This window comes from Ailuropoda melanoleuca, unplaced genomic scaffold, assembly GCF_002007445.2.
Source record: "Ailuropoda melanoleuca isolate Jingjing unplaced genomic scaffold, ASM200744v2 unplaced-scaffold3351, whole genome shotgun sequence".
Classification (NCBI taxonomy): domain Eukaryota; kingdom Metazoa; phylum Chordata; class Mammalia; order Carnivora; family Ursidae; genus Ailuropoda; species Ailuropoda melanoleuca.
The window spans coordinates 7,357-20,675 of NW_023204404.1; the positions used below are offsets into that span (position 1 = coordinate 7,357).

Consider the following 13,319-nt stretch of genomic DNA (forward strand, 5'->3'; position numbering starts at 1 on the left):
TAGATGCTCTTCCCCAAGTATGGAAATCATTTTGCTATACTCATTTCCCATTTGTTTATTTCTCTTTAAGTGGCTGTATACTCCATTCTTACTTCCTCTATTTCCTTCTCTCTTTTAAAATCAGGCTCAAAAACTCTCTTCTCCTTCTCTGATTACATTCCCTTTGCATGACTCTTTCATTGTCTTTTGCTCAATCTTCATGTCCTCTCCCTGCAGTGTAGAAAGATAGTAAGGGCTGCAGNCAGATTTCCCTTTTCACTGAATTTACACTTTTAAATCAAACTTCCCTGTTTCAAGGCCTTTGTGGAATCACTCTTTCCTACTTCACCATTCTTTTCTCATTATTCCCTTACATAGATGCTCTTCCCCAAGTATGGAAATCTCTTTGCTATACTCATTTCCCATTTGTTTATTTCTCTTTAAGTGGCTGTATACTCCATTCCTACTTCCTCTATTTCCTTCTCTCTTTTAAAATCAGGCTCAAAAACTCTCTTCTCCTTCTCTGATTACATTCCCTTTGCATGACTCTTTCATTGTCTTTTGCTCAATCTTCATGTCCTCTCCCTGCAGTGTAGAAAGATAGTAAGGGTTGCAGTCAGGGAGTCCCAGGGATCTGAAATCTATTATGCTACTTACCTATTGTGTGACCTGGGGCACATACATACCGTACTGAGGCTTTTCTAATTCATTTGTGAGGAGCAGAGGATGACAATCCTAGCTACCCTCTAAATTTGCTGTGATGCAAGGACTGGGGTAGTAAGTAGCATGGAGCTACTGTGATAGATTTCTTCATATCTTGCAGAACATTCCCTACATCTAGTATAGTGCCTGCAGAGATACCAGATACTCGATAAATGTCAACACTGACAATTCAATACACCAGTTTGAGACAACACAGGCCNGACAATATATGCCAAACTCTGTGGCTTTCATTTGACATATTCCATTAGGAATAACAGATTCATATTTGCCAGAGGACATCTTTATGCTTGTGTGAGATGTTTCCGGTTCTTAGACTGAGTAGACTCAGCTGAAGGAGACTTGAGACGAATGTGAGTTCAGGAAGGCAATGAAGGGAGAATGTGAAGCTGAGGTGGATGCTCAGGGACTCATACACAGAGTCCATTTTGACTAATCTGAACAGGCCTACGTGGGTCTTGGTGGAAACAAGAAACAAGCGGAATGGACAAGAATGTCATTTCCTGTTGTATTTGCCTCATGACTCTGCAGTACCTAAATCGGATTCTGTTCTTTTAAATAACAGTAACAAAGCTTCTCAGCCAAAGTCAGGGGCTGTCTAATGATTTCTCCATTTGGGGATAGATTTGGGTGAGAACACTTGGCCTCTCAGAGTTTGTCCTCCTCAGGAGGGCCATTGAAGACCAAAATGAGAAAACCTACCAGAATTGCAGAGGGCAAGTTGTCCTTGTCACACACATCCATGAGGGAAACTCTGAAGAGCTGTCCTGGCTTTGCAGAAGGTGGCACTGTGCACTGGTTGTCCTGGCAAGGGCTCGCGCTTGGCCTAAAGGCCCAGTTTCTGAAAGAACGCCTTTTAACTGTATTCTGGCCTGAGTCTAAGGAAGAAGTGAGATTAGTAGTAGTAATTTAATTCACTTAACCTTATTTTCACCCTTGCCATTTTACAGTATGTTCATTGCAATGGTTAGAAGAGGGAAACAGAGTCATTTGTTGTATAAAATTCTCTATGTTCTGAAATTGGCTAATAGCATCCTCATGGTGAATGTGTTCTTCCCCAGATCCTGCAAACTGGTGGTGAAGCCTGGAGACCTGATCAGACTCAGGGTCAATACTTCCAGTGCCGTCTACTGCGCGTTGACCTGTATCATGAGCTACTTGTAGTTGTTTGCTTCCTGTGGGTAAGTATGATCAGTGGATTCATCGGGTGTCAGATCCGATTTTAAAGGCTTAAAAGATTTGGTATTCAAATCAAGCTGAGTTTGGTGATCATCTGCTTTCACAGTGAGTCTCCTCCCAGCCTTAGATTGCCTCTTTGGCTTTCTGAGTGCTCAACTTTCTACCATCAAAAGGATCTGCCTTTCATGACACTGTCTGAGTGACCCCACTTCTCAGCCAGCCTCTGGTGCATCTGCCCTGGGCCGTGTCCGAGGGTGACTCTCTGCAGTCAGGGTCCTGGGAAGTAGTCATTACATGCTGGTGATGTGGTAAGATTCCAGGTGGCTGTGTTTTCTTGTGATACCCCACTGAGCTTCCTAGAGGCGATTTTTTTTTAAATATGTTTGATATTTACTGAAAAGAGCCTAATCCACAATGAATTGCATACAATTCCTCACACACACTCAAACATACATGTATGTACACACACATACAAGTACAAGGCTTGAAAGAAAACATACAAAAAGAAAAACAATGAGGGATTATGAATGCATTTATTTACCCCCAATTTCCAGAGATGATTTAGAATTACCCAACACTCCCTATCAAAGAAATGCAGAAGAGCTTTACAAAGAACAGGTGATTGGCCGTGAAAAGCTGAGTTCAGGTTTCTACTGCTCAGCCAGGAGTGTTTCCCTTGTAAGATACCTTAACATTTGCCTAAATAATCTGCTTAAATAACTGAACTCTTTAAAAGTCCACAGAGGAGCCAAGGTATAGAAGGATAAACAGATGAGCAACATTTCACCAAACACCCCTAGCCAACTGTCCACTCGGCTTTACTGGGATGTAGTGAGTGTGTCACCATGTCCACTCATGTGGGTGGCAACACTCATGGTGCCTGATCAGAGAGACCAGGATCTAAGAACCAGAAGCATCCTGGTTCTGCCACTTAGACAGAGTACTCAAGAATTGTTAAGCTTCGGTTTGCTCAACTTTAACGTAAATGCTGCTGCCTACAACTCATTGCACTAAATATAATGTACTACTCAGCACAAGGCATGGCTCATGGCAGCCTTGGTGAAAGTAATTTCCTAGCTCAGGGGGCCTAAGGCAGTCTAGACATCTCTTCCCCCCAAAGCAGACATCACTCCCATTCTCTATTTGATCTTGCAACCTCTAGAAGTTAGGCAATCATGAAGGATTGCCACCACTTTGCTTAACTAAGGCTCTTTCTTCCTACCCTGAAATTGATACCCCTGCCATTTTAAAGGGAGAGAAGGAAGACAGCAAATACATTCTTAAATCCAGGAGGGGATTCCTGTACATCAAAATGTATGCATTTGCTTCAGATACATGTTAATATATAAGTTGAGTTGTTGTAAGCAACCTGGGTTCCCTACTCTTACCCTAGTTTTATTATTTCTAAAACTACCCAAATACATACCATTATTCAGCTTTAATAAGAAGAATGCTCTTAAGAATATTGTATCCCTTGATAGAAAGCTATGTATCTATGACTATATACAGAAAGCAAGTAGACATTGAGTTGTATACTTTTTCTCAAAAAGGTATTTTCAGGCTTAGCGGGATGTTTTGTAATGTACATTATTTGGTGCTAGAGTTCATGTTGCCTCTGTGACTAATAAAAATATATGCTATGGCCATGAAAAATGTGAATGATTAAACAAGCTATCTTGATAGAAACCTATCCTTTCTTAAACAGTCCTGGCAAGATTTGGGTTAATGTTTCCTAATGCTCGAATTAGGGTATGAATATTGAAAAATAAAATTTTTGAAACTTTGTGCTCATAGAATAACAATCATAACAATAAAATACTTTCTATTTTGGGCCAAATATAAATACAGATTAATAACATTTTCACGGATTAATAACATTTTCATCAGAGAAAGTAATATTAGTGGGAAAATAATGGAGCATTAGGGGAAAAATAGCAAGGAGGATGATTAAAAAGCCCTGACCATAAACATTCTGTTTAGCTACAGCCTTGACCTAGCTCTGAAGCAGACATGGAAAATAGGGGCAGAATTGAGACTTGAATTCTACCTGGAACCCCAAGGCCACTTCAGGCTTAGCCCAGAATAAATCCAATTCAGTTCCTTAACTCTTTACTCCACTGAGTTCTTCCATTCCAGGTGTGTCTAAGCCATGCAATCAATTTGATCCCATCCTGTGATGGCCTGAGATACTAGACAAAACCCTGGAATGGGGAACACCTGTTTTCAGGCCACAAAAAGCTTGTGCTCTAATAAGACATACAGATGTGTACACACATAATTCTATGTAGAAAGTGCTCTAGGGATACAGAGGAAGGAGTAATGGTCTACCTAGAAGAATTAAAACAAACAACCTTCCTAGAGAGTGAGTTGGGTTTTGATTTCAGAAAAACAAACCACCTTCCTAGAGAGTGAGCTGGGTTTTGATTTCAGGCCTTTGGGTTTCTCTAAGCTTGATTCTGTGTAGTTTTGGGGTTTTTGCCTGTATTGTTCCTTCCCACCCCCCACAGAGAATAAGCTCTGTGCCATGAATTTGTGTTCAAGGGTGGAGACACGAGCCAAGAGAAGACACTGGAAGAAAGGGAAGGGGCTCACCTCTCCCTTGCTGGTTCTGGGTCAGGTGCCTGGGCTTCAGGATGAACTGGCCTTGCATCTCTGCGATGCCCTGCTCCAGAAGGAGGGACTCCTGGAGGGTAGAAGGGGAGTTGGAGTCCTCCGGTGTCTGTGGCAGCAGTGTAGTAGATGGAAGATGGCTCATTTTAATTCCATAGGGATGTTCATGTCCTATATGGAAAAAAATAGATTCAGTCTGTCGGTGATGGCTGCCCTCAAACCCGCGTTACCGTGGGTGCATGCATCACACTAGCATATGCTGCTCTTCTCCTGGGGCTTCCGGATAAAAAAGACTGTGCCCCCTGGGTGCACATCATATGCATTCTCATTGGGGACATCCTGCAAAAAGCAGGTGCCCAAGGAAAAGATATTTTAAAAAGAAAAAACTTAAAGCATGTTACTTTGCTTGGAATATATAGATTCATCAGCGCCCTGCACAACACTGACTTTTGCTGTGTTTCCGTCTGAGAATATTTAAGGCCTTCTAGTTTCTGACTTGACACTAATGAGATCTATACATCTTGGCAAATTACTTAACCCCTCTGAACCTTACAGTCATCCTTTGAAATGCTTGCCCTCACACAAAGTTATAAGGATTGGAGTAAATATATTAATAAACATTGGGTGTTAATATTTTTTAAATAATTGGAATATATCTTAAGAATTGCTATTCTCGCTCACATAATGTCAGTTGAACAGATTTTTTTTTTCATTTCCTTTTTTCAATTCTAGAGCCAGAGTTCCTCAAGGGCAGTAGAATGGGTTGCCTTTATGCTTCCCTCCCACTGCTGCCCTTCCTCCAAGGGTGTCCTGCCAGGGGATGGTCAGAGGGAAGGCTGCGGGGTGTTGGGAACCCAGAAGCAAAGTACAAAATGATGTTGGCAGAGTGGAAAACCGCACCTGGAGTCATCGAGAGTCACCTGCCAAGTGAGTGGTTTTGCTCTTGTATGCTTTAAATTATTTCCTCTCTGTAGAATTCTCAAAGGCCCTGTGCTATGAGATGGATTTCATTTTTTAAGAATACACTGAAATTCTCTTTCTGTCATTTCTGATTTATTACTGAATGTGACTTGGGGAGCTTCTGCTCTTTTCATCTGTCATAGATGCAGTGTCGGTGCTGTGTTCACAAGAATCATAGTCACTTCCCTCTTTTAAGGAAAAAGCAGCTTCTATGACAGCAACACAGCCAAATCACCAAGATAACCAGGAGATAAAAATGCATTTTGAGTGCTGCTAATGGATCATCCTGAGTGACAGGCTCTCTGCCGGATTCCTTAGAGCTGCCTTGGTGTGTGAAGTGCTCAAAGTCTACAAAATTAGCACCTACGTTGTTTTACCTAAATTAGTGCATTTATTAAAACAACTATATTTAAGTACTTAACTTTTTTCCTTTTTATTGCTGACCGACTTTTACAAAGATGTCAACATTAATACAAAACATGAAATGGTGGGCGGGATTTTGTCCACAGCTATGCTCTTGGTGACTCTCTATTCTAAGACTGGGAATATACATTTCATAGAAAGAAACTGGTTGTTTAGATTTCCAGATCATTTGAAAATATTCTTTAGATAACTTGAGAAAGAGTAACAGGCTCACAGGATTATTTTCTTTTTAAGATTTTATTTATTTATTTGTCAGAGAGAGAGAGATTGAACACAAGCAGGGGGAGTGGCAGGCCAAGGGAGAAGCAGGCTCCCCACTGAGCAAGAAGCCTGACATGGGACTCCATCCCAGGACCCTGGGATCATGGCCTGAGCCAAGGGCAGACACTTAACTGACTGAGCCACCCAGGCATCCCACCTCACAGGATTATTAAAAAGATTAAAAAAAAATTGAATGTAAGAGGGAATGCTCTAAGATTTCTGGCAGAAATCACTGTGTCACCATTACCATACATTACTATACTTCAAGGTCTGCTATGGATCCTGTCCTCTTTCTCTTGGTTTTTAATCCCTCTATGTCTGGTAAACACTGAACAATTTTGCTAATCCAAAGATTTTTTTTTAATAGGGAACTTGTGCCAATAACTATTTTAGGAGAGGTGTAATCTGTTTATCAATAGCCTTAAGAGCAATGATGGAAAAAGCCTGAGAAACAGCAAAGTGCAGGTTAGTTTAGTCAGTGAAGACGTGAAGAATTTAAATGTGATTATCTCATTTTCCTTATGATGCTGAGAAAACTTCTGGGCACAGTGCAAGTGTTAAATATATACCTATACCTGGACTCAGAGACATGACTGGATTTTAGAGGATTCTCACAAAATAGAGGCTACTTAGTAGTTAGGAACTAGACTTCAAGAGAGGAATATGAAAAATAAATGTATGGGAAAAAGAAATTCCAATCCATTTTTCTTTCATACATAAGTGAGTAAATAAGTAAGTAAATAATAAATAAACAAAAATTTTTTGGGATAGCTCTGTTAGGTAAAAAGAAGTATAAAAAAAAAATTTACATTTCTCTCCCTAACTAGGCCATAAGCTGCTGAACGAAGAGATGTCATCAGTGCCTGGGGAAAAGTAAGTACCTGGTAATTATTTAATAAATGTGTGAGTGAATATTGCATGTGATTTTCACTTTTAAGGGTATTTAAGCTTAAGACAGAACAACCATTACTTTGAGATGTAGAGTTACAATTTTGAACCTAATCAGTCCCATCTTAGATTTTTCCTGACACTTACCAATGAGCAGGCGTGGGGCCGTTTCCTTGCCAGAACTCACCCACAGCTGGTGGTCTTTCTCGGAGCCCTTGGAAACAAAAAGAACTATGCATCATAACAAATCTTTCACAGTACTTGAAGAACACATATCCTTAGCATATCTATGTTTCCAGAAAGAAGGAATTGGGGCCAGTATAAGTGCTGTTTGGTCCATGGAGGTAGCTACAGTCCTTATTAACTTGTTCCCCTCACAGCCTCCAGTGGACCATCCCAGGTTCATGTCATTTTTGATAAAGGCCAGGAAAGCACAGTACAATCAGCCCCTCATTGTGCGGGTGGCCCATGGCATAAGAAATCACAGTTGTGCCTCTTCACTAAGGAGGAAAGGTCTAATCTCAGAGTCCTGCCTTCCATTGTCTCTAGACTCCTTGGATCATGTTGGCTTTTACCACCAAATGTCCCTGCCCAGACGTGTTTATTGTCCAGAGAGCCATATACCCTGCTATGACCATTCTTGAGCAAAGTAACTCGAAAGGCATCAATAGGTCAGCAGCCCTGAGCCAAAGGAGACAAATGCCCAGGAGGCCTTGAGGAGATAGTGCACTGAAGTCAGCCACTGGCTTTGGTGCAGGCTAGGCCCACTTCAGGGAAAGAAAGGACAAAGACTGTAACCTAGACCACAGGTCAGATGCAGAAAACAATTACTCCCAGCAGAATTACTGCTCAGTAAAATTGGAAATTCCGCTTGAAACAAACAAGGCTAAATTATAAAGATTGCTGAATTATTTGAGTCTTCCAGGAGACTAAAGCAAAAATTTTGAAATGGAGTTGTTGGTGATAGGTACTATGCTTGCCCTTGACTCCTGATTAAAAGTCATGGTCTTGCCCTTATGAAGGAAGGTCATAGGTATGGACACAGGCACACACACAGCTAAATCTGCTCAAAATTGTATGGCAAATAAGAAGTGAGAGCTAATACGGTAGGGTAGGGTTTGGAAATGCTATGCTGGAATCCCTTAAATCAGGCATATGTAAAGCCAAATAACCCCAATTCTTCATTAAAATACAAATTCTTTGTCTAGTGAGATTGATCACTTTATGCAAAGGAAAATCACAAACATGAAATAAAATGAACTATATCGTTTATCAATCTCCCCAACTTCATCCCTAAAACCACTCACTCTCTTTCCAAGATTTAATTCTTATTTAGGGTGTATATATCATACAGGTTAGAAATCAATGTAGAGATGTGCTTTACTCAGTACATATAAATTCAGTTTTATTTCAGATGTATTATTAAATTTTGTTTGTACAGAAATCATTAATTTCTGATGCCAAATTCTGGTTGCTTTGANGCTGGAATCCCTTAAATCAGGCATATGTAAAGCCAAATAACCCCAATTCTTCATTAAAATACAAATTCTTTGTCTAGTGAGATTGATCACTTTATACAAAGCAAAATCACAAACATGAAATAAAATGAACTATATCATTTATCAATCTCCCCAACTTCATCCCTAAAACCACTCACTCTCTTTCCAAGATTTAATTCTTATTTAGGGTGTATATATCATACAGGTTAGAAATCAATGTAGAGATGTGCTTTACTCAGTACATATAAATTCAGTTTTATTTCAGATGTATTATTAAATTTTGTTTGTACAGAAATCATTAATTTCTGATGCCAAATTCTGGTTGCTTTGAATTTTTAAGGGCTTCATTATACCGTTGGGTCAGATAGAATTTAAATACGAATCTCGTAGTTATGTCATGCCATAATAGCATGACATTTTCACATTTACAGAGGATTTTATATAAGAAGTTGTGCTTTACAAGTGCTCCCTTCAGTTCTGTCCATCTGACTAATACTCTCTCTCTCTTTTCCCATAGACAACCTCATCCTCAAATATAACCATCTCGTTCACCAAAAAAAAAAAAAACCCAAAAAAACAAAAAACAAAAAATCAGCAACTCACACCAGCACCATCAAAACATAAAGGAACAGACAGTTAAAGCCAAAACTAGATGAAAGTGATATGTATGCAAGCGCCCCCAGAGCCACGGTCTTATTCAGAGCTTGTCTTCTACAGCAGCTCGGGGGCTGGGAGCCACCTGGTGCCAAGACCCGCAGCAAGAGGAGGTAGCTTCCAACCATGTGGTCTTCAGGTCAAAATGGACAACAAAACATGTAATTTATTTTTTTTTAAAGATTTTATTTATTTATTCGACAGAGATAGAGACAGCCATCGAGAGAGGGAACACAAGCAGGAGGAGTGGGAGAGGAAGAAGCAGGCTCACAGCGGAGGAGCCTGATGTGGGGCTCGATCCCATAACGCCGGGATCATGCCCTGAGCCGAAGGCAGACGCTTAACCGCTGTGCCACACAGGCGCCCCAAAACATGTAATTTAGGATTCATCAAACTGGGACTGAGCCCTTGGGTGATAACCAGGGTACATATGGATGGGGGGGAATGGAATCAGGAATGAAGACAAAGAAAGAAGAGTCCAATAGAGGAGGAAGTATTTAGAAACTTAGAAATATTTTAATGTCTGTGTATAAAATATACACAATAAACTGCATGTTGTTATTAGCACTCTAAAATTATAGCCCAATTTTATACTTTGATTTTGAATTTGCAGAAAATTTAAAATGGGGATACAAGAATAGCAACCATGTATAGGCTAATAATATAGCTTTGCTGCCTTTGATTTCTAAATTTGGGGAGACAAAATATGACTATGATATCTATAATAATATCAGCTGTCTTATAATGGGAGGTGCAGAACACTCACACACACACACAAATCTCAAAAGTCAAAGTTGGTTTTTAAACTAAAAACAGCTTGCAGGCAACTTACAGTTATTCCTAGCATTGGTAGTGACATGTTGATAATGTCATTTGCTGTGTCTGAATTTGTTACTGTTACAGTTATAGACTGTAAAAAAGAAACAAGAAAAATTGCTATAAATTTTTTAAAAATTTAAAGCAGGTGACCAAATAATTATTGCCAAATTATTTTTTTTAAAGATTTTTTTAATTTCTTTATTTGACAGAGATAGAGACAGCCAGTGAGAGAGGGGACACAAGCAGGGGGAGTGGGAAAGGAAGAAGCAGGCTCATAGAGGAAGAGCCTGATGTGGGGCTTGATCCCATAACACCGGGATCACGCCCTGAGCCGAAGGCAGACGCCCAACTGCTGTGCCACCCAGGCGCCCCTATTGCCAAATTATTATCCATACTCTAAAGGCAAAGCTTATTTTCAGATAATGACAAAATAAAACATCCGTAGAGCACACACCTTTAATTACAGTTTCATTTCTTTACATAACATGAAGCCAATAGGAAACATTTCAGTAAAACATATATTTCCCTTTGAGGATTTGTGGCTCACAAAATATAGCAACTTAATCAAGAAAGAGAAAAACTGAGAGTTCCAAGAGGGGACATGGGCTGACCCTCAGCTCCATAAGGCTATTTCCAAAATGGAGGGGGGAGACAGTTTAAAAAGGAGGAGCTACATACTTTTCTCTCTCCCTGAATTGTGTTTTTACCATATGGCTTTNAGACAGTTTAAAAAAGGAGGAGCTAGATACTTTTCTCTCTCCCTGAATTGTGTTTTTACCATATGGCTTTATTTCTTTGCAATTATGTACTCAGTTTCAGCAAAATCAGAATAGGAACTGGCTATGAAAGACATTTTTTAAAAACTATTTACTCAGTACTTTCTTTGTTGAAATCTGTTGAGACAAATAAAACCAATGAGTCTAGGAAACGAGATTGAAAAATTTAGAAGTTTATGTTCCATTTGAAACTCAGTAGTTACTTATAACAGCCCTCTATCAGACCTTACATTGACAAACTGCTCCATACAACTAGGAAAACAGTTTATGGTAAATTATCTAAAAGGGATTAATAGGAATCTGAGATGATATCTAAAAAACTATCTGAATTCCAAAAGACATTTTAAAATAAGACAATATGTAACCAAGAACATTTACTAGGCATACAGTTTTTTTTTAAAGATTTTATTTATTTGACAGAGAGAGAGACAGCCAGTGAGAGAGGGAACACAAGCAGGGGTAGTGGAAGAAGAAGAAGCAGGCTCCCAACAGAGAAGCCTGATGTGGGGCTTGATCCCAGAATGCTGGGATCGCGGCCTGAGCCGAAGGCAGATGCTTAATGACTGAGCCACACAGGCACCCATATGCGTAGTTTTTATAGCATTATTAGGCAAGGAGGCCTGTGTCCTTTGTGCATAAAGAAGACAAACAGCACAAGTGGACACTCACAGGCCTTAAAAATATTAAAAACAAAGTTAAAAGAAACCCTTTCATAATTCATTATTTGTCCTTTCATTATATTTTTCTTCTTATGAATTGAATTCAATTGCTTGATATGACAGATGGCCTGAAAGTTGTTTGATAATCGGACTTTTATAAACAAAAGTGTTCATTGATTTCAAACTATTTGTAGCTTTAAGGATTATAAAAAAGTGTTCAGAATCCAGCAGTAGGACTCAGAGCACCCAAATTCAAAGATGTCCTATGTTAAACTGTCTAGGACGGGCTTCTTATGTTAAATTCTCTAGGAGGATTCAAGACTGGGTCTTAGCTTGAAATTTAGGAGTAATGGCTCTGCTCTTTTTTTAGGATGTTTGAAGGTCTTTCAATAAAACTTAAAAACTCTCCTATGAAATCTTTTTAAAGTTAAAAAAAACTCTTTTGAAATACTAATAATCATGCCTTAATTCATCTGGTCTGCAAAATAATGGTTTTCATGGCATAAGGAACATATTATATTCAAAACAGTAATTCCAGGGATGTATGTATATTTTCCTGCATGTTGTAGGCTCTCAAAAACAGACAAATTCCAGTAGATAAAGCTCTTTGTAAAGAAGTAAGTTTAGAAAAATAAACTATTTTTTGAAATAATTTAGAAGAAAAAGAAACATTACTTTCTTTTTTCATATGAGTCAACGTGCTACTACTTAATATATGAAGAACCAGGAAAATGTGATCAGTTCTCAAGAGCCGAAGCCAACCCTGTGATGTTCAGACTGTTAGCTATTACAGTGATGCTCAGTGATACAAAGGAAAGTATGCCCACAGTAAACAAAAATAGATGCATCTTAGCATAGAAATTACAAATATTTAAAAATAGAAAATTTTAATCTGAAACATATCTTAAAAAATTTACTGACTAGGCTACATTTATTAATGGAGATGACAAAAAGAAGTCAGTAATTTGAAAAGAGGTAACAGAAATTATCCTGTCTGGAGAAGAATAGAGGAAAAAAAGATGGAAAAAAATTAACAGAGCCTGAGGGATCTGTGAACAATATGAAAGGGTCTAATATGCATATAATTGGACTCTCAGGAGGAGATAAGAGAGAAAATGGGTTAGAAAATATTTGAGGTAATAATGATTAAAATTTCCCAAATTTGGTGAAGACATAAATTATAAATTCAAGAAGTTCAGAACATGCCAAATAGGACAGATTCAAAGAAAACCCTGCTTTGATACTTCATAGCCACACTGCTAAAAACCAAAAATAAAGAGAAGCTCTTGAAAGCAGCTAGGGAAAAATGAGAAATCACCTACCGAGGATTAATGTTTGAGTGATCACAGACGGCTCATCAAAAAGCATAAAGACAAAAAGACAGTGGAACATCTTTAAAGGGCTGAAAGGAAAAAGTTTGCGAACAAAATTCTACATCCCCAAAAATATCTTTCAAGAGTGAGTGTGAAATAAAGCCATATTCAGATAAAAGAAATTCAGAAAATCTGTTTGCACCAGATCTGCACAAGAAATGCTACAGATCCTCTCACTCGGGTAAAAAGTGTTAGAGGGAGACTTGGATCTTAGGAATGAGTGAAGAACATTAGAAATGTTTGTTTTGTGTAAATTATACACAAATAAAGTTGATTTTTAAAAATTTCAAAGTAATTTTCTATGGAAAATTCTGAACGTAACCCACTGCNATAACCCACTGCCACAATGGAAATCAAAGCGGGCAGAGACGAGCGTGCGCTGCTGCCAGAGAACTCTCTGGCCTCCTCTCCTTCATGCGCTGCATCTACCTGGCACTGAGAAACCAATCAAAATACTTGCAGGTCTTTTGCCTCAGCCAGGAACAACTACCTCTTTCTCCACCTTCAAATACTATTTTG

The 13,319-nt window shown here is 39.0% G+C and overlaps 1 protein-coding gene across 1 annotated transcript; it reads right to left on the reverse strand.

Annotated features, from left to right (window-relative positions):
• Positions 1-1,273: 1,273 nt before the first annotated feature.
• LOC117798741 (rho GTPase-activating protein 20-like) lies at positions 1,274-12,973 on the reverse strand. The gene is made up of 6 exons (XM_034651211.1): positions 12,750-12,973; positions 10,864-10,885; positions 10,006-10,083; positions 7,168-7,234; positions 4,471-4,659; positions 1,274-1,577 (listed from the first exon to the last, which is right to left on the reverse strand). The coding sequence occupies exons 3-6, from the start codon at positions 10,030-10,032 to the stop codon at positions 1,348-1,350; spliced, it is 513 nt and encodes a 170-aa protein (XP_034507102.1). The 5' UTR covers positions 10,033-10,083; positions 10,864-10,885; positions 12,750-12,973; the 3' UTR covers positions 1,274-1,347.
• Positions 12,974-13,319: the final 346 nt, after the last annotated feature.

Excerpts from the sequence above, each read along its gene's own strand:
- LOC117798741 (XM_034651211.1), bottom strand. The coding sequence starts at position 10,032 with ATGTCACTACCAATGCTAGGAATAACT. Across the intron at positions 7,235-10,005 it reads TACCAATGCTAGGAATAACT|GGCTCCGAGAAAGACCACCA; the intron begins GTAAGTTGCCTG and ends TTTGTTTCCAAG. Across the intron at positions 4,660-7,167 it reads GGCCCCACGCCTGCTCATTG|GACATGAACATCCCTATGGA; the intron begins GTAAGTGTCAGG and ends TTTTCCATATAG.